The sequence below is a fragment of the Phoxinus phoxinus genome, assembly GCF_949152265.1.
Source record: "Phoxinus phoxinus genome assembly, chromosome: 10".
In the NCBI taxonomy this organism is placed as follows: Eukaryota; Metazoa; Chordata; class Actinopteri; order Cypriniformes; family Leuciscidae; genus Phoxinus; species Phoxinus phoxinus.
Window position 1 is genome coordinate 26,443,808 of NC_136885.1, and position 22,984 is coordinate 26,466,791.

General features: G+C 37.0%; 1 protein-coding gene across 9 annotated transcripts in view; it reads right to left on the reverse strand.

Moving 5' to 3' along the window:
* The window catches only part of ptprub (protein tyrosine phosphatase receptor type Ub), a 215,085-nt gene that overhangs the window by 128,009 nt on the left and 64,092 nt on the right, over positions 1 to 22,984 (reverse strand). For all 9 annotated transcript variants that reach the window (XM_079625169.1, XM_079625170.1, XM_079625167.1 and 6 more), the window contains exon 2: positions 13,149 to 13,277. In XM_079625169.1, coding sequence (XP_079481295.1) covers positions 13,149 to 13,277 — 129 coding nt within the window. The remainder of the gene's footprint in view (positions 1 to 13,148; positions 13,278 to 22,984) is intronic.

Sequence of the window (22,984 nt, forward strand, 5' to 3'; positions counted from 1 at the left end):
CTTTTTCTTTTGGACCTCTCACTCCCTTTGGTTCTCTCTCTCTCTCTTTCTCTCTAATCCTCATTTATGTTCTCTCTGTGTTCGGTTAATTGCAGTCGGTTGTGCTCCTGCCTCTGCTCATGACACCAGCATGTCTTTGCAGTCAGCCAACATTTCCCCTCAATCAGAACCTCCATTCTCCCAAAAAACAACAGAGTCCTGGATTGATAGAAGGTGGAGGAGAGAAAGCCAATTACTCCAGCAGCAGGAGCATCTCCGCTTAGTCATTTAACAATGTCAGCTAACCTGCTCATTTCTTTGTCATTGCTAGCAATGTAAGCTAGTATGGTTAGGTGCCATGTAAGACCAGTATAACCTGACAATGGTCACTACCGTTCAAAAGTTTGCGGTCAGTAATTTATTTATTTACTTTGAAAGTAATTAATACTTCTATTTAGCAAGGATAGTTCACCCAAAAATCTGTCATAATTTACTCAACCTTATGTTGTTCCAAACCTGTATGAGTTTTTTTCTTCGGTTGAACTAAATAAAATATATTTTGAAGAATGTCGGTAACCAGAAAGTTGAAGGCAGTTATAGACTTCCATAGTAGGAAAAAAAATACTACGAAAGTCAATGGCGGTCGCCAACTGTCTTGGTTACCAACATTATTCAAAATATCTTCTTTTTAGTTCAACAGAAGCAAAAAAAAAAAAAAGTATGCAGGTTTAGAACAACAGAAGGGTGAGTAAATGATTACAGAATTTACATTTTTGGATGAACTATTCGAAAGTTGATTTGATCAAATAAATGCAGCCTTGGTGAGACTTCTAAAACTCACAAAAGTTTTATACTTTTAAATGCTTTTCTTTCAAAAACATTAAAAAAAAACTCCAAACTGTTGAATAGTAGTGTATGAATTGAACATTTTTCACACACAACCTCGATAAGAATTAATCTTGTATATTTTTAAGAGAAAAACTCTGTACAATGTTGTTTTAACCCCACTGACGTTCGTTGTATGGATAAAAACAGTTCTTTAAAATATCATCTTTTGTTATCCCCAAAAGAAAGAAAGGCGTATACAGTTTTGAAACGACATTAGAGTAAATTGACAGAATTTTTTGGGTGACATCACTGATGACAAAAAGTAGACAATTTTGAATGATAATAAACTATCAGTATTCAACTGTAATTCAGACAAGATTATATTTGTAAGCAAAGAGTTGTTTAAAACTTCCTCAGGCTGTTTTTCTGAAGTGGAGTGTTTTTGTGCTCTCAGCTTGTTGCTGCTGCCAGTTAGCAGAAATTGAGGCTAACTGGAGGTCAACTGAAGAAGTGTGTGTTCGAAGAACAAATGAACTCATGTAAGTGAGTTGCCAGAAAGCTGGATGACTGCATTACAACCAGAGCCTTTCCCAAACCTATTCTGAATTCACTTTCTAATCTATTCACTCCATATCACCTTTTCCCTTTTAGCATCCCACCAGATACCAGAGGGGGGGGGGATGTGTTTGCCTCTGAGTTTAATTTGACAGATTTGCCTCCCTTAATGTGATATTTCACCCCAAAATATGAACATTCGGTCATCGTTTACTTACCCTCATCTCAAGCATAACCTCTATAATTTCCTTTCTTCTGTGAAATACCAAAGAAAATATTTTTTAAAAGTGTCTCACTGTTTGAAAGTTGTTAGGACACCATTGGCTTTCACTGTAAGTCAAGTCAAGTCGTCTTCATTTATATACCGCTTTTAACAATGTAGATTGCTTCAAATCGGCTTTACAGTAATAAACGGATAATTTAAGGTAACAGATTGTTTTGGCTTTATAGCGGTATGGTCAAAAACTGTTATTTAATTTAAATATGAATTTATTCCCTTTTGTACCATCAAAAGAGTACAAGGTGTGTTCAAATATTTCATTGGTCATTAGTATTAAGGCTTCAGATGTTTGTTTTTTTCAGTTCTGTGGGAAACCTGAAACAATGACTTACAAACTGTGCCTAATTATCTCTGATTTGATTTGAGTAAGTACCGTAATTCTCATAATTTTACTATATCAGTAATTTTAGGTTGATTTTTTTTTTCATCAAAAGTAGTAAACAAACCCCTTTTCGTTCTGACTTCTTCACTACACCAGTAGAGTGAGCGTTTACCGGCAGTCGCATAAATAAAAGGAAAAACTCCAGGTGGCTACAAGGACACAACTCACTCAAGAGAGATCTGGGTGAACAAGGCCAAGTAATTAAGGTTACGAGAAAACATGTACAAACATGAAGAGGACTGCTTATATAAGCAAGGTGGACCTTGTTAAAACTACCCAGGTGTGGCTGTGCCAAAAGAGTCTCACTTCATAGGATAATATATTACTTATTGAGTATAATTCAAATAGCCATCCGTCTCCGGAGAGACTTTCTGCTTGCATCAGGCCCACCACATTCATTATCATATCAGTTAAAGTGATTATATGCAAATGGCTCCGCCCAGCAGCCGCGTCTAGATATCAATTACAATGACAGCCAGTCTCGCGCGACGTGTGTTATTATGGTAATTCTTCCCAAAATAGATTGCACCTGAGAACAGAGCAAAGGAATAAGGGAAAAAGAGAGCACGTCAGGCAATAAAAGACAAAGATTCTACTTGAACTTTTTACTGAAAATGAAGGCCTTGTGTACAAGTACGAGCTAACCAGCATTTCCAACACAGAAGACTTCTTATCGCAAACAAATTCTCTTGAGACAGAAATAACCAAACAACCATCAGCTGAATTATTCCATCTTGTTGTTGTTTTCCCTGCTGGAAAATCCAGTCTAAGATGGTAGTGCATTTTGGAACATGACAACTGGTTTCTATATGGTCTAAACGGATCATTATCTAGTCTGAACTGATCATTAGCTAGTTTAAGCTGGTATAAATTGTCTTAACTGGTTATTGGCTAGTCTACAAAGACCTTTTGCTAGTCCAAGATGATCATTAGCTAGTCTATGCTGGTCACTGGCAAGCAAAAAATGTCCAGTAGCTAGTCTAAGATGATCATTAGCTTGTCAAAAATTATCAGTAGCTAGTCTAAGATGGTCATAAACTAGTACAAATTGGTTTATTACCAGCTCATTGGTTTATCTAAGATACTAACTAGTATGAGATGGCCACGAGCTAGTACAAAATGACCATTAGTTGGTCACTACTATAGTCTCAGATGATCATAGTAGATGACCATTAGCTAGTCAAAGTTGGTTAACCGTTATTTGGCTGAAGTTGGTCATTAACTGGTGCAAGTTAGCAGACCATCTTGTCTTAGCAACAAACCAGCTAATAGTTGGTTCATACTGTACCATCTTAAGGTGGTCAAGCTGGTTTCTCATTAATTATTCAGTTTAGATAATAAACAACGAAATATAAACAACAATTACCTTTGAGAACTAATTACTGCTTATGTACAGATGCTTACAATTACCACAGTGAGAATAAAGCGGATTTTGGAACACAGTGTCTTACTTTCTAATATTTCTATGGTGGAACAATCTGTCATGCTGATGAGATACTAAATGTCAGATGTGTGTGTGCACAGGCCCATAGACTGAGATAAATGGCAATGTGTTCACACACTTTATGTGCTGCCTTAAAGCCTAATGCTGTGGCCAGTGAGCCAGGACACTGAATTACTGATGGGCTTTGACTGTATTAGGCAGCATCTACACCACGCTCAACCATGGTTCCAGTGCCCCCCCAAGGCACTCTCTCTCCTCAACCCTTGATTAAAAAACAACCTCCGAGCTGTAAAACACCATTTCCACAGCCGAAAAAAAAAACAAGTCAGCAGATCTCATAATATATGCCCAACTCAGCACCTGCGGCATTCATTTAATCCCTCTAAATCCAAATAAATAATCCAAGACTGTGGCTTGGTCACGATATATAGTATCACACCGTAAGAATAAGTAGTCAAGACCAGCTTTAGTCTATTCTATAAAGAGAATAGCAGAGGTTTTCTATAAAGTAAAAAAAAAAAAAAAACCATGACAATGAATAAGATAATCAGTTTAACACTTTTAAACACTGAACTTTTTGCATTACATTCACGCTGCGTGTCGTGTCACAGGCTAATTCGTGTCACGCTGCTAGACAGAGTTTAAATTAGCCCGGAAAGACGTGGGCAGCCCTTTATGTGACTAGCTTTTCACAGCGCTAGTCTAATGTCACATCTGAAATGGCTTTAAGTGCAGCTCTGAATCCTCCTGAAAGATAACATGTCAGTGACATGGAAAGAGAGAGCAGGCGAAGGGTAAAAAGAGAGCAAACACAAGCACGATCAGGGGGTTGTCCCAGAGCTCCATGCTGCTTAGCATAACAGCTAAGCAAGCGTGACAACATAAACACAACCAGCCGTTTTGCCTGCGGGTTAAGCTCCGCACTGGAGCAGAACCCTAAGACACATTATGCCGCTATCCCATCCTTCTTTCTACATCCTCCATCTTAACGTCGCAGTCCTTCGAACACACTATTTATTCATTGAGCCATCAAAAGATAAGCTGCTTGCAAGCAGCTATTACTTGACATGGTCAAGGTGACCACCACCACAGGCTATTTGAAGGTTACGGTCATAACTTCATTCTCAATTATACAGTTAAACAGACCTCTTTACTCTGAAAGGTCTCTCCTGCTAGCCGCAAAACAACATTAATTACAGGGTGGCTGTCGCTAGAGGGGGGCTAACATTAGCATAGTACATGCTCAGCTATGCCGTCGCCTAGCTTAATGTCAAGTCCCTGTGGGTGTTTTCTGCTGTAACTTCAAACAAAGAAAATTTAATCCCACCTAAAGACTCGGTTCAGGCTCCAAAATGGCCGCCTGGTGCATTAGATTAGGACAAATTTCAGAGATGCTTAATTTCATGATAAATACAGTATGTGGTTAATTGCACAAAAGGGTTTTACTTTTAATCTATTGAAAGCCCTAATATATATACACACACATACATGTATCCATACATACATACATACATACATACATACATAGTAACTGTACATGTAACGTGTAACAAGCACAATGTAAAATAAAGCGTTATGTGTCCTGTTTAAAGACTGGAATATCTAAAATTGTGACCTTATTTGATTTCTGAACAATGTGTGCCCTCATTAAAGTAAACACCATTAGGCATCATTAACCATGTTTATTCACAAAACACCAGCTCTGAATTCCTATTTCAGCATGTACATGCAGATATCAGCATGCTAGATTATTATTATAATTTTTTATAGTCTTCTAATTAGACAAATTACAGATAATTTGCTATATTGTGATTATCTAAATGACATTTTAATGGTTGGTTGAGGAGGAAGAGGCCGTCAGACTAAAAGCTTGTCATACAATTGTGTTTTCAAACGTTCCACATTTTCTTTACTGAAAAGGGGTGTGGACACTCTGATTGACAGCTGGTTCAACAAATCGAAGTATGTCATAATTTAATGCATATGTGGGGAAAACAGCACTATTGTTGGATGAAACTATAGCCAACATAATAAAAACATCACCACGTTTGTCGTATACACACTACCAAAAGATAGGGGTCTGTAAGATTATTTTTGTTTTTGAAAGAAATGCTTACCAAGGATGCATTTATGTGATCAAATATATACAGTAAAAACAGTATGAGTAATATTGTGACTTTTTTAAAACATTTTAAATAAATGAACTATATCACTCCAATATGCTAATTTGCTCCTCAAGAAACATTCCTTATTATTATCAATGTTGATAACAGTAATGATGCTCAATACTATTTCATGTTTCTTTAATGAATAGAAATATCAGAACAGCATTTATTTTAAATAGTAAATTTATAACATTACAGATGATTTCTGCAATTTTTTTATCAATTTTGATCATCCTTGCTGAATAAAAAAAGGATGAAATTTAAAAAAAAAAATATTTCTTTAAAAAAATTAAATCTTACTGGGCCCAAACTTGTGAAGGGTAATTTAATGTAATGTATAATGTAGTTTCAGAAATGTATTTTTATTTAAAGTGGTTAAGGTTTTGTGGTCTGTGCAAATCCATCCTGTGCCTGTAAACGGATCCAGCTCCGCTATTTCTATGATAACTGATCCATGTAGTGTGGTTTTGTCTCACATTGGAGTAAATCTTGTTTACAATAACATGTGAGACACGAAAAACAAGTATCGGAATGTTGCTGGTACTTTAATTCATTTACACAAGCCTGACCATAAACACTTTTGGGAACCAAACAATAGATGTCAAGAATATAAAGATGATGTGGAAATTAAGAAGCCTATTTGATGTGGGCTGCAGGGTTCTTAACATCCAACACACAAACCACTATTTAGAACAGAGATCCAGAGTCAACACAACAAAGACCTTAAAGAGGCAACAAATACAACAACACAACCGTCAATAACACCGTAAACAGCAGTAGTTTGCAAAAAGTATTAATGCAACAATGCATGATGGGAATTGTAGTTCTGTTTTAAGCACTGCAGACATAACTATAATCCAGTAAGGGAAATGTGCAACTTAATTGTGAAGTTATTGTACGGATAATTGTGCAGCTATACAGTGTAAAATAAGCATATATTTCCTCATAAACAGAATAAACACTGAGAAGGTTGGTACTTTTTGACAATGAATGCCTCTTATAAACTCCCGTAAAAATATAAAAACATGAATATACAGCATGAAGCTACCAACTCTTACAGGGATGGATCTAAAATGCAAACATTCAATTTTACCCTTTAAATTTCTTCAATGTCACCTCATTTGAAACAAGCTCCTCCAAAAAAAATAGCATCTTAACAGAGACACAGTTGTATTGCCTTTCATTGAAGGTGAAAAAGCCAACATTTTATCCCCTTGTTACACGAACCATCTTGCTGTTTATTTATTTATTGCGTGTGACTAAATATGAACTCTTGTGAATGAGTAGTGGTCTGAGCCTGGCTTTGTGGTTTATGCTATCTGCCTCCTAATACAACTGGATTTAGTCTGCCCTGTTAGATTTACACAGCAATTCATTTCCCCATTTCACCCTCCATCTCAGTGGTGCCTATTTACCACACATAATTTTTATTCCCACCGTCCCACCAAATCTCTCACAGGACAAGTCTGATGGATTTAGAATTCACCCTTTAAAAAAAACCAAATATATATAAATAATGTGTACTCCTAACCATGAGGTAAATCAGCAGCTCGGGAATAATAATCATCAAACTTCACATCATTTGCATACAGCATCCATTTCATAATTAAGTTTTTAAGTTAAACATCTTGTTACATTTTTTTTTGTTTTGGACAGATTCTAAAACAGCAACACATGCATCCTTTGTGGAAAAACACAATCCCAGAATGAAAACTCTGAAAAAAAATTCTGAATTCTGAAATGAAATTCTATTCAATCAGCCTTCAGCCATCTAATATAGCAGCATATCTACTTTACTACTATACTCATCACGCTTTGATCTCATGCGCACTTTGATGATGGAATTTCAATCATATGGATGGTGAGGTTTTTGTTTGGGACCTTTGTCAAGAGCCGATTCCATTACGAGGTGCTAAACGTAAAACTTGAAACTCTGGGCTGAGACGGTTAAAAAGACACTTCTCTGATCAGATGAGAGTTCAAAGAGAAGCGGAGGATCATTGTATTAATCCAAGAGTTTCTGAAAAATTGAACAAGAGAGGCATGATTAATCAATTCTTTGAGTGCTAAGGGTGAGTCTGATTTCAGATGAGATGGTGCCTATATATACACATACTGGCAGAGCTGCCGATTACTTTTGTGAAGCACTCTTTCTTTTCTTTTCCTTTTACTCAATGCCTGTATTTCTAATGCATTGTTTTCATATGATTCAAAATATGAATCACAGTCAATTAAATCATTCAAAAAATGATTTCCTAATTGGCATGGGGGAATATACTACAAAAAGTTTGGGGTCCGCAAGACCTTCTTTCTTTGTACGAAATTAATACTTTTATTTATTAAAGATGCATTAAATTGATCAAAAGTGACAGTAAAGATTTTGTTACAAAATTTCAAATAAATCTTGTTTTTTTAAACTATCTTCATCAAACACAAATGTTTTCAACATTGATATAATTATAACAAGAAATGTTTCTTGAGCGCCAAATCCGCATAGACTGATTTCTGAAGGATCATGTGACACTGAAGACTGGCGTAATGGCTGCTGAAAAATGAGCTTAGTCAATGGTATATTGTAAGTATAAGGCATGTATATTTTATAATATTTCACAATAGTACTGTTTTTACTGTATTTTTAATGCAGCCTTGGTGATTTTTTTTTTGTAACTTTTTTATGTTTAATTTTTTAAATTTTTTTATTGTATAACAAGCTTTTTCAATGTCCTTCAAATTAATAGTAAATTATAACTATGACCATGCATCTTTCCAAACCAGACCTGGGGCAGGTTGCATAAAACGCTTAGACTAGTCTTACAAGTTAGTCATCTAATGTTGTTCTTTAAGATTGGTCTTATTAAGTCAGTTACATGAAAATGCAGATTGGTCTCATTTAATTCTGAAGAGTAAATAATCAGACTAGTAACTTGGCGGCTATGTTTATGCAACATGGCCCCTGGTCATAAACAAGTCCAAACGTAAACATGCCGACTAATTCAAAATAATTGCAGTGCACTACAAACTCCATTCCACCCGTGTGTCGAGAGGCAGCTTTGAGAGTCCCAGAGCAGAAGTCGGTGATTGAGAGACGGTGGATGGATGCAGGCAGCACTGGGCTTCAGGAAACTTTATTAGATCATTGAGGGAAGCCAGCCAGGTCTGATAATGACCCTACAACTCCACCAGATGTGTCTCCCCACCAACTTCCTCTGTCAGGGGCCCCTGTGGTCTCTCATATCAGTGATGAATAAGGCCTGGGCATCAGAGTGTGGATAATGTGCAGATGGGACACGAGCCTGCTGTTTGAGAAAGGTGAAGGGCGGCTGGTAATAAAGACCTACAGGTCTCTGATCAGCGCGGTGTGCCTCGGTGCCTCTCTGACTAAGGAAGGACGTAATAAGATACAACATGCCCAGAGAATTGCCTGGCTTTAGCGCTAATATCTGTGGGAACCTCCTTCCGGTGAGGAGATTACTGCAGATCTCTGCTGGACCCAAAGGCCTAGCTTAAGGAGAGAAAGGACCAATTAGGTTATCTGAAGTGCTGCAGGTTTCTCTGCCTCCCACGTTGACCGAGAGCGAGAGGTCTTCCCGTCTCGGACCGATCCACTAGATTCAAGCGTGTAGGAGTACCGGTAATCTCTTTGGAAATGACCGTTCACAGATTGACCTCAAGAGTACGTGCCTCAACTCTGCTTGCCCTGTCTAAAATGAATACTCACCAAATGTGTCAAAATTGGCTTTGGTGAGTAAATAAAACAGAGTTGAACGGTTGAAGTCAAACTGTAAGAATGATAGTCTAAACCCAAATTCAGTCTAAACCCAAATTCAGTCTATGAAAGATGTCTTTAAGAACTTTTCCCTAATGTACCATCATAGGGTATGTATTTTTTTATTCTTTTCTAGAACTACATATGGAAACATTTACATTTATGGATTGACAGACCCTTTTAATCTAAAGCAACTGAGCAACATGTGAAACATGAGGAACAAAATCACAATTTCTCAGTTGTGTGAGAGATTTGAGGAGGACGGCACGATTCTAGGAGGGGATATATACATATACATTTGTTTTTTGGATACAAATTGCAATTGATATTTAAAATGTGATTTAAAAACATTTTGACTATAAATGACTATGAAAAAATATATAAATATTATTTTTACTTTTTTAATACAATTTGTCATTTAAAATATTACTAAATAAGAAGTATTAAATGTATTTAATCAGTTTAAATGTCTTCGTTTTTCTTTTTTAGTGGAAAACAAGCCGGTTATTTTTATTTATATATTTATTTAATTCAATTGCAGCCTTTGCTTTTTGATAATTATACTAAGCCATATCCTGATTTTGGTTGTATTTAGATGGTGATTTAAACCGTGCAGTAGGTGAGTAACACAATGACCCATGTTGGCATCTAACAGGTTACACTACGAAACTGTTCATCACAAATATGACCTGTTGTCTAGTGAGACAGAGAGAGAGAAAAAAAAATTATATTAAAAAATTCTATTTTTATATACATAAATGTGAAAGTGTCATTTTGTTCCCTGTAGGCATCCAAAGCCCCTTCTCACCCCTCATAAACCTCTTCCTCAGACAGAAAATCTGAATTTGTCTTCTGACAGAGAGATACGGGTTATCACTGCAAAAACTGTGCCGCTGTTTTATCAACACACAGGGACCAGAGTTACACCCCATCCTCTTGTAATCTTCTAAGCAAAAGTTAGCTCAGCGTCGTGCTCTGAATTAAGATGGGTGATGGTGACAGAATCGCTGAAACGCTAAGAACTGAGAAAATACAACTGGCCTTGTGCATGAGAGCGCAACGTTTGCATATTGACACAGAAAACAACATGAAAGGATCCGCTTTGCCACTCAGTACCATGGCAGTTTCTGACCTAGTTTCCCAAAGCAAATCTGCCCCATGTTATGAAGATCAAAAATGTGCCGGTTAAATGCCTCATTGCCCATCACAGATGCCAGTGTGGTGTTCTCCATGTAAGAGTATACGGTGAACTCCGCAGGGTGAACGTGCGACGTCAGTGTCTGTTTACATTCACACAGTCAAACACTTCCTGCTGTGTTTTCAAGGTGTGACATCATTCTCACCTACTTAAACTTTGCATGCCTAGACTCATCTGTTGCCCTCGGAGCAGAGTGAATGTCACACGACAGACAGTCGGCTTTAATTAAACCCAGAGGGAAATGTATTAATTACGGCACAGCGCCTGTGACTGCGGGTGAAGTGTCTTGGGTCTGCATATGATTAGAATGCTGATTATGATGTACTTTGGAGGATTCCATCATCCTCAACTGTCCTAATGACTCATTCATATATTTAAAACGAGTTATAGTTTCGTCTTAGTGGCTTTGGGAACCTTCTCTTAGACTTCACTTCAAACTGATCACACTTGTAGCACTGCCAGTCGTTTATTCAAAACCTGCTGCAGTGCTTTCATTAGCAGAAATCTTTCCTTTCACACAACAATTACTTCAAACCACAAGATTAGTGTAACAGATAATGAGAAAATGTGCTTTAATCACCGAAAAACGGTGATCTTTCAATTTAGTCATTTTCACAATCATTTAGATGATACAAGATACAGGCATCAAATCACCCTTTAGAAATGCTGAATGAAAAAAAAATATGGTAAAACAGCTGTCATAACAGGTCAGGAAATCCAAACCAATTACAGTTTGTAATTTAAAGAAACAAATAAATGTAATAAATATGATATATAAAACCAAACAAATAATACTTCATAATATTATTTTCTTGATAAAATCTCAATATTGTTTATATATATATATATATATATATATATATATATATATATATATATATAAACAATATTGAGATTTTATCAAGAAAATAATATTTTATATATATATATATATATATATATATATATATATATATATATATATATATATATATATTACAGTATGTGTAGCGAAATATTATTAATACAATTAATATAATGTAAATATTATGCATTTTTGTTTATTTTTTATGAGATTGTGTAAAAGTTCTGAAAATGTACCACTTTGTGGAGAATAGTACCAAAGCACTTTACAATAAGGTCACATGAGTTAACATTAGTTAATGCATTAACTAACAATAACTGACAATGAGCAATTCATTCGTTACAGTATTTATTAACCATGGCTAATGTTAGTTCAGGTCCATTAAATAATACTAACAGATACAACTTTTGATTTGAATAATGTATTTGGGTTGCTCTTTATTTTAAGGTGTCATTATTACACTGTAATTATACATTTATGTACTAAGTAATGTACTATAGGGTTATGATTAGGGATTGGTTTGGATTAGGGTTAGTTGCATGTCATTTTGCATAATTTATAGTTATTACTATAGTAACTACATGTAACAATGACACTGTAAAATAAAGTGTTAGCTGTATTTGTAAATGTTGCAATTAACAGTAACAGCATTTTTCATTGTTACTTCATGTTTCCTTCTTCAATTACTCAGCACTTATATATATATTATATTATTATACTATATTATGAACTATTATTATTTATTATAAACGTACACTACAAATGTAGTACTATTTGTCTCCTCAAAAAGATTAAGGACAGCCGGCCCAGTCTGTAAACTCCTATTCCTCTGGTAGTCTTTGACCTTCCATTCAAACTTGTGTAGATTATAGAGCTTGGCTCACATTCCCCCTGAGATATGCTTTTCACAAGCCTCTCTATCCAGGTCCCCAGTGTTTTACCTCATCGCTGAAAACCGTACCAAGTTTTTATCCGTTTCATTGTGTCATCGGCATCCTATCTCTCCTCGCATCGAAGTCCCAGCGATCCATCTGTCTCTTTCACTGTCTTACCACCGGTGGCCGCCTAATCCAATTACTAGTTCTGCACTTTCTTGCCTCCCTCTGCTTGTTTTTGATCCAGTTTCAACAATGACTCTCAATAAAAGCCCCTTCCCAGCAGGCCGTGCGCATCTCTCTGACACTTCCCGTTTCGGGATGGGCTACATTTCAAAGAACTCATTGATTTGTCGGGATCGATTGGTTTCAGGTAGGGCCAACTTCCTAATCACTTCTGTTCGCCGGTTGACATGGACAGAATAAGACATCGAGAGACGAGACCTGCTGATGTGCGTTTATAGATCCGACTCTTTACCTTTCTCATTTCGCCCGCTTGTTTTGACTGGTCAAAGTTGATTTACATGTGTCCGAGGGAGTTCTATTCATTTCCTGCAGCAACAAAACTGGAATATCGGCTACATGTCCTCAGTAGTTCCGATAACAACGCATTCAACACGGAAAACTTTCTCTACATTTTTTACAAAACTACAAATAAAACGAGAAACAAAATAAAGAGCATGCTGCTAAGGCGGCCATCGTTCCAGCTGTCACTCTGATGAGGCCGGTAGGAGGGCATCTGTGATGGACGGGACCACGGGCGTGAAGCGGTTTGCGCCACAGTGTGAAATAAACTGGTGGAATAAGAATGGACAATGCTGGGAAGACTTACCGCGCAGGAGATCAGAGGTGGAGTGTGGCGAGGCGTGAGCGCGGAACAGCTGCCAATCAAAGTCATCCTCCTCCCCTTGGCTGAACTCACACAGACTGGGGTCGGAGTCTTCATCAAACGTGCAGCCCGCTGCCGAGGGAGGAACAGAGAGAAGCAAAACATGTTATCGGTCTTGATTCAAGTCCATGACTTCCTCTCATTAAAAACCTTAAACGGCTAGGAATACGTGCTTCCTGCTTAACCTGACAAGTCTCTGTACATGAATTATTTAAAGCGTCTGGCCGTATATATTTAAAAGCCTCCGGGGCACTAACATTTCATTTGGACAGCATTTGATCCACAATTTGTTGACACTGAAATGTGAATTACAATACGACTCCCTCAGTTAATGTGGCTGCAGGCAGGCATGCTAGGACCCCCTGGCCCGACAGCCTAATTAAGCAGCCGTGTGTTATTTGGGGCTCTGTTTCATCATGCGAGGCCCTGTGATCTCATTTCTGGTTTTGCCGAGTGAGAGGTGCCAGACTGCACACATCCACATACATTTACAACACCGGCTCTTTAGTCAGCCATTCGCCAAAGTAATCATTCCTTTATTCAAGACACAGCACTCTCACACACAACATCTACAAGGACACACGTCTACCCATCGCCTCTACCAATCAATCATCAATAGTGATTGAAGATTTACGACACAAACACAAGTCGTGTGACAGACCGATATATCAGCGAGGACCAATTAAACGGGCAAAGATAACTCTGCCTGCTTAATTGTTGCAAATATACTGCCAGCCTGGTCACTATTATTTATGTATTATTAAATATTATTTTAATAGAAGTATTTTATTAAAGCATTTTTTTATTAATACACTGTAAAAAAAAATTACATCCCCAAGTCAAAATTTTCTCATTGAGCCAATGTTAACAGACTATTGCAACAATTAATTCAATTTATTTTACAGAATTTCACTTGGGCCAAAAACATTTTTTTGATGTGACCAGTCACTAGAATATTTTGACTTGGAGAGGTAAAAAAATTTTTACAGTGTAGATGCATTATATAAAATTGTATTAATAAAAATTATCATATAATTAAAAAAATGATATTGAAAAGGCTGTCAGTAGATATTAACAAAGCAGACAGTTATAATAATAATAATAATAATGAAAAGTTGCAAAATACACAATCAGTCTTGTCAGTATAATTTATAAAAATGGTTTTATGAATTTATCAAAAAAGTATAATTAATTTTTTATTCAATAAAATGTTTATTGTATTAATACTACTAACTACTATTACTAATAATAATAATACACATGGGATATGAAATGTTAAAATATTCTTTAATAAATATAATAAAATTGACAAGGCTGTTGCGATATTAATTGTATAAATCACTACTTGCTTTTAAAAAACCCATATCAACCAGTACACAAGTCCCATTTAAATGGTGTTCACAAATAGTTTATAAAAGTCAACAAACTTCCTGTGGTCAACAAAGGCCCTGTCCAAAACGCACCCAAAGCACTCGCGGTAAACGAGTCCGCGCTTTCGCAATGTAACGTTGCTTTGATTGATGGAAATAAGTCTGCTGCTGAGCTCACTTCAGTGCAGGCTCGGCAAAAGAGTGCATCAACGGGGCATATCTCACGAGAACCCTTCTAAAAACCTAAAAAGTCAAATGGGACACTGTATGGTCTCGTGGACTTCATAATCACGCGGTGGCCATTTTAAGTCCACAAAACCGAAAGTGCGCCATTTGGGACAGGGCCTAATACTTTAAGCTTTCTATAACTATTCCAAACTATTATTCTAATACATCAGAGACTTCTTAAACTCAGCCTGCAACTAATTTCAACTCCACGTTACGCTTAATACGCCGCACATTCGCGACCCGAGGGCAGCGGCTTAATGTGCCACAGCCTGAGCACCTCGCCACATCTGCTGTGGTCCCTCACATTAGCCTTGTAGTGTGAGAAAGAGCAGGCAGCGGTGGGCAGTCTACAAATCCCAGTCATGTGCTGCTGACTTGAGCCAACTCAAAGCAGACGGGGCAGAGGGGAGAGGAACCACGCTGGCAATGGCTTTGACAATAACTATGACATGAAGGTGACCCTCATAGCTGACTGCCTCTTTACTGCCACCTCTGGGCCTGTCCCCTCAACAGCCAAGTCAGAAGGGGTTTCAAATCTGGCTAGTACAGCAATTGTTGTAAAGATTTTTTCATCGTGGCCGATATCTTGAAGTTATGATTGTGCATACTATGCAAAAACATATTTTTAGAGAAATTAAAATCTACTTTTATTCAGCAAGGATGCATTCAATTGATCAAAACTAATTTACATAAATATATTTTACTTTACATCAGTAAACACATTTACAATGATACAAATATTTCAATTTTAATTATTATAATAATAATAAATAATACTAAGCAGTGCAACTGTTTTTAACATTGATAATAAGAAATGTTTCTTGAGAACCAAATCAGCATATTTTAATGATTTCTGAAGGATCATGTGACACTGAGTATTGATGCTTAAAATGCAGCTTTTTTAATCACAGGCATAAGGTACTTTTTTTTAAATACATTGAATCAGAAAACAGGAATATTTTGAAATATTATTTCAACTTAAAATTACGTGTTACTGTACTTTGATGGGGGGAAAAAACTACCCGGCCCCAAACTTTTGACCATTGCTGTGTACATATAAATGCAAACCTGGCATTCAAGAAATAGCTTTATTATTTGAGCTAAAGACAAATAATCAAAATGGTAATAAATTCTAAATATTATAAAATAGCTAAAATATACTCAAAGCTGGACACCTGTGACAAAACTGCACATCAGTTGAATTTTATGTTAATGAACACATCTGTGACATCACTTAGCAATTGCAAACCAAACATTCCTGTTATAATCTAACAACATACAAGTTCCCTGAATAGTCTGAATAAGTGAAACGACTCAATGAACCACAAGTACCAAAAGTTTTGTTTTACTTTGCTGTGAGCCAGTATATCTGAAAGAAAAAGAAGGAGAGAAACTTCCCAGAGCTTCTGTCCTAGCAAGTTTCATTTACACTATTCGCTAACCGTTCAGGGATCCGTTTCTGTGGGAGTGGGAAAAGATACCAAAGCTGACAAACTGACACCTTATTTTGGCAATTACTCCTCTCCTACCAAAGCCAAAGACATTTGAGACATTCTCAGAAGATCCTGAGAGCGACGTGGAACGCCCAGCTTTTCTTTCCATCAATGCACATTTTCTTGAAGTCAAGCACAAACGATTTACCATCATGACTGAACAGCAACAATCAAGTCCTCCTCTCTGCTCCTCCCGCAGCCCCTCGACCCAGCCTTGTCATGACTGCCTCCAATAAGTAATTACAATATAATTTGGCACAGCAACAACACAGAAAACATCAGGCTTGAGCCACTGCCAGGGTTGAAAGCCCCTTGGCTAGAGAGCATGGAGGCTTTTGTGTGTGCAGGCTCATCCGCTTGTTTTGTTTATTAATGTGAACAAGTTCCCTTTGGAGAGTTAGGCTGTTATTAGCCTTCATTACAACGTTGAAGAATTGACTTGTCTGAACCCTCGAAGGACATAATGTACCAATGAATCCTGCTAAAGTCAGGCTATCAATAGCTTCAAAACTGTGTATGAAGATTTTGATTTATTTCAGATTAATAACATCTGTGATTGGTGGTAGGGTTGTTCCAATGATTCTTCGTGAGGATTACATCGATTCACCCAATGGATTTGTTCAAAACTACTGATTCATACATTAAATGACAGTCTATAGGGCTGCATCCGAAATTGCATACTTTCTGAACAGGTACTTACAGTATGTTGAATAAGTAATTACTTTGTGTGAATGTGTATAGTATGAATATAATCTGGATATTCTCTACATTCATCATGTTGTCACCGTTGATCTACAGTACCAGCGTCAGTTGTGTCGCTTCACTGCCATTCATACAAAGTGTGGAACAAAGTGTGGAAGAGTATGCATTCCTCTCACATGGCCAACAAATAGAGTATGCATACCTCTCCCATGGCCTCATGTGATAGTAAAGTGTCCATTGGATGCATACTTCACTATCGCCAGAAGTGGTAGGTCATCTGGAAACTTTTCGCCAAATGTTTTATGAACACTATGGCTGAATCCAAAAACGTAGGCAGCTGACTTGTTACCTCGCTGACTTATAGGCAATGACTCTGCAAGCAACGTTTGCGCACGAAGGTACCACATGAAACAGATTTCGGACAGACTTCTGAGGCAGCGTGACAGTTTAATGATAACAGCAAAATAGATTGAGCTTTGGTGAGAACTAAACAAAAATGTATTTGCTATACAGTAGTAATTTATCGCTTGAAATTACATCAGAAGTGGAAAATGTTGGTCAAAACCATTCCATTTACACATAAACTGACCAGCAAACGCAACTTTCAGACACCATCTTTCTTTTTCTAGCTCAACTATCACCGAATGGAAAGCAGGATTCGGTCGTGCCGAAAGTTCGGAAGTTTTTGGATGCAGCCTATGAATTCTTACATACTACTTTCACATACTGTTTTTCGGTAAGTATGCAATTTCGGATACAGCCTAGGTGTGAGTCACTGGAAAATTAACTTAAATTATTCGTTAAAAAAAAATCAATGTCTCATAAAAACAAACCAAGTCTTCATGAGTGAGTCATTGAATCCATTAGCAGACTGATTCATTTAGGAATTAAACACCATCTCTGTGTTGCTCAGATTATTTTGCACTGGCTTCACTAAAACTATTTTGTTGGCAACTCAAAAATGCACAGTAACAAGATATTATGTGCCTAAAATGCAAGTTATCCAATATTAACTTTCGATTATTGAACTATAGTATAAAATCAAGACCGAATCACAGTACTCCTATCTTATAAAATGAATCAACATAGGGATCATGTTTTTGTGGAAGCCACAGAAAAGGGAGAAATCTGACTATTTTAGCATCAAACAGACAGTGTTATGTTTTGGGAGCACAAAAAACTTTTCCATTAAAGATGTAACTACACCTCAACTGAAATCCAGAAGTGATGATACAGATCAAAAAACTAAATCTGACGCAGTGGATCTGTCGAAAACAGTACAGATTTAATCTGTACCACAACATTTTGTATCTTCAGAAGTTTTATGGATCTGCTAGCTAGCCGAGCTTCTACTACAGAGGAAAAAGTGCAGGGACAAGACAAATAGGATGCTGTCAGAGGATCAGGGGAATGTCTCAGATTTATCTAGAGCAGTAATGTTGGAGAGAGGCAATTTGTTTAACAATGCTTCCAGGTTAGCACTACCTTGCCAGGGGATATTTAAAGTGTGTCCCACTTTGAAATGTGCAACATCAACTTGCCATCTGAGTTTAAATTTTTTTCATAAATTAGATTCTCCTCCCCAGACATGTTCTCATGAGGTTTGTGACATCCCTTCACCACCACCTCGTCTTTAAAATGAGTTCTTTTGCCACACTTTGAGACCTAGCTTTAGCAACGGCAGTAAATTCCTGAAATGTAAAATAAATAAAAGATCAAAATGGTAAACAAATCACAAAAGATGGATTTATTCACCTTTAAATACATTTTAAAAAGCACGTTGAGTTGTGGTGAGAGCAGCAAAACTATTTTCTCTATTCAATATTTCCTGATTTAAAAAGATATGCAGTAATTATATTTACATATTTATTTTAGATTGTTAGCCACATTTTAAGATAATCTGACCTTTTTCAGAGAATATATGCTGGATTTTTTTGGTTTACTTTTTGTGCCATTGGCAAATAGTTTTGCTTTTATTATTAGCATAACATTTATTGAGGTTTATACTTAAAAAAAAAAAAAAAGTTTAATTCACCATATTCTCTTATAAAGTTTACCACAATTTTGTCTTTTCTGTTTTCAGGGTGTAACCATAAAACAAGATAAAAAATATTATTTTGCAGTGCACTGGGTCCTACTATGTTACACAGACAAAACACTTACCGGTAATAACAACTTGTAATATTTAACACTTTAGTAAACTCGTTTATTTTTAACAGATACAATGAAGTCATGTTCAGTAATCCTAAATTCAAAGCGACTGCATCTCAAACACAATTTAGCACATCGTCCATGCCTTTTTATACACACACATAGCTGCAGGCATCCACACTGTGACTGTGAAACATTCTGTTTGTGGTCAGTTGTCACCTGCCACCAATGGATAACGGCATATGTGGTACAAGAAAGCGAGTTTCTTATATTTTCCTTAAAATTCCTCAAAAAACAGCTTTCTAACTCCTTTTAAAGGTAATTAATGGGTTTTGAAATTTGCCTCTCTCCTCAAAGAGCACCAGATCTTTGATTTACATCTCGTAAGCACTGAGAGACGACACCAGCCCATATGAACTAGCTATTAGCTTCCCAGTTCTTACGCCAGCCGTTTAGATCCACTCCTGTGCTAAGCAGACATTCCCTCACTGCTTAGGCACGTGGCTGGAATGTGCCGTGGCTGTCTGGGCCTCAGCCTAGCTCCTCCGCTAGCCTCATTAGCATCCTGGCGCACAGACCCAGCCAAGAATCAAGACAAAGACAAACACTGTTTGTGTTGAACCGGGAAGTCTCTCGCCACTCTACTGCAAGGCCATTCATCCTTTCTTAGCGCTCACAATGAATGCATTTCATTTCCTACCGCTGGTTTTAATGAGGGAGCCCTAACTCGCACACAGTGGCAGCTATATAGAGCGAAAGAAGTATCACAGATTCTTTCCATAATGCATGTAACAACAGGCCAAAGATGGATGTGCTACTAGCACTTTGTGAAAAATACAATGATCTTATTGGGTCTTATTATCATAGTGCCATCGAATGGCTGATGCACTGAATCCCGAACATACCTCACCGCTAGCCGCATCGACTATGGAAGATTTAAACTTGAGACCAGCAATACAATCCAATAACTTACACTAAGTACATATTTGAAATACAAATTGAGCCAAAAATTAATTCAATCATTATTGTCTTGGTTTGTTATTGTTATATTTTTTACATTTTCAGAAATTGAAATAAAACTTAAAACCAAACCATTTTTAAAAAATACTATAGAAGTCAATGGGGTCCCATCAACTGTTTGGCTATACGGACATTCTTCAAAATATCTTCTTTTCTGTTCAGCAGATTCGGAAAACCTTGGGGGTGAGTAAATTATAAATACTCGATTGGAAGATGTGCATTAAAACTGTTTTTAAATAATCATATAAAGCGACTGAGTCTCTTCAGAAAATTTGAACTAAACCACTCAATTCCTATGGATTACTTATACGATCTCTTTATGAACTTTTGAGTCATCAAAGTTGTAGTTGCGTAGCTGTCAATGGAGGGACAGAAAGAGCTCAGATTTCATCAAAAAGATCTTCATTTGTTCCGAAGACGAGCGTAAGTCTTACGGGTTGGGAACAACATGACGGTGAGAAATTAATGACAATTGAACCAGCTAATCCAAGGATTTACTAGGCATACATGAAACTTCCAGGCAGATGTGTTGAGGCAAGTTAGAGCAAAACTCTGCAAGACAGTGGCCCTCCAAGGACAGTGTTTGGACACCCCTGAACTAGACCAATCCCAATCAAGTCCAATTAACTAGAGAATGATAAGAGTGTATTACCGCATTACCTCGCCCATTGTAACATTTAATGACAAAATTAAACTTTGAAAAAGCAATCATTTTCAGAATTCATCTAAAAATGTAACTGAAAAATTCCAGAGCCCTGTCATGCATTTGCTTGACTTGATGAGGTTGAGAAGCACGTTAGCACCTGAGGCTAAGTGGAAGTAGGCGCTCCTGAGACAGTCATCACGAAATCCAAATGAGAAGTCTGTCTGGCAGTGCTTTTCAGACTTCACACACAGTAACTGCTCAGAACGACCGTCAGAATACCAAATAAGAAGATGCAGCGTTGAGACCTCATTGGCTGGCGCCCAGTGTGGGCAGAGCTCATCCTTGCACCTGCAGGACTTCCTGTGTCAATACAGCTGCTGCAGGTCAATGGCTGTGGATCGAGACCTACTGCACTACTCAGTCACAGGAAGCGGGTGCAAGTCGTAATATTCGGAGCAAGAACTGCCAGTTTAGAGCTTCAAGCTTTGGCAAAAGAATAGCTCATAGATGGAAAGCCTGTCTGGAGGTTAATAGACTTTCTCAAAAAGCTGTTTTGCTCCATTTTCATATCAGCAGGGCTACTAATGTTTTATTGCGTTCTTAGCTTGTGCGTGCGTGCACCTGTACTCAAATTTACTTGAAGTTTCTTTGCAAAGACATGCCCTCTTAAAGGCAAATTTGTCAAGTGTGACAGTCATTTCGCGTTCAAAGCAGCTCTCTCTAATAGGCATCCGCCTGTATCTGGACTGGTGTGAAATTACGCTCATGTCATACAGTGACTAGCGCATTTCTTCTTTCCCATCCCCTACTATGCTAATCTTTTGTCTCTGCACTCCACCTAGGAGCACAGTGACTTTGATTAATGAAAATATATTATTTAAGAACACCATGGATATCAATGCTATGCCAAATGCTTTCTTTTAAAACGTAAGGGAAAATATAGAGATTTCAAAGAAGAGTGGTGAATACTTCTTTTTTCATACAACATTTCTCTAGCCCATTTCTTGAGGACAACTAACACTGCATGTTTTGGGACTTCACCCTTATTTAACACACATAATCATGACTAAAACTGCTCATTAGTTGGGTTTTCCATGTCCTGAATGGGGTGTTTCAGACTAGTTAGGCCCCTAAAATGTGCTGGAGGGCTGCCAGGAGCAGGATTGAGAAGAACTGCTGTAGAAACGTCTATAAGATGCCAATCAGATGTGTGCTTGAGGCCTCGCTCCAATGACACAAACCCAAACTTTAGCTGGCAACATCTTGGAGTATGCAATCTACCAATATGCTGATGAAAAAAAAAAAAACATTTGTGAATCTTATGGCAGACAAAAGGGGTGAAAACTAAAATCCAGTCAGGCAGAAGTAGATGAAGTTAACCATCACTGTTGCTATTTACAGAATAAGTTTAAAGGTTTTGTATTTTATGCTATAAAAAGACCACTATAAGATATACAGTTTTCGGCTTGTTTTATGCAGCATATATGAGTTCCCACTTATTACCCATGTGATTCCCATCCTCATGTGAGTCAGTATAAAGAAATAATCTTACCAGAGCTTCTGTCCCAGTAGGCTTCATTTATGCCATTTGCTAATAGTCCAGCACATGCATCCATTTCTATATGGTAAGCGGGAAAAGATACCAAAGCTGAATAACTGACACCTTATTTAGGCAGTTCCGGGTAATAACTGGTTACATGTAATCTGGATAACGTAATCTGATTCCAAAAATTACATACTCGCAATCATCGTATATTACAATTTAAATTGCTCAATCAGATTACAGCATTTTATTCACAAAATGGCAGTAAATAATTCACAATATTTTAATTGAATTTTTTCCTTTCTAAAATTCCTGTGATTTAATTAATTATTAGGTTTTTTTTTTTTTTATCAACCCACAAACCCACTGCAGTTCTTACATTAGCCTGAGTTTGGAAAACCCTTGTATAATATAATATATAATACACTTTATTATGTTGGTATCAAAAAATGGAATATATTTTCTTTCTTTTTTTTTTCTTTTTTTCAGTATGGTACATGTAATGGCAAATTTAAAACAAGATAGGTAAAAAGTAGTCAGAATACATTACCTAAAATGTGTAACCTAAATTTTGTTACTAACTACAATTTGCATCATGTAATCTGTAATCGGTAACAGACTACAAT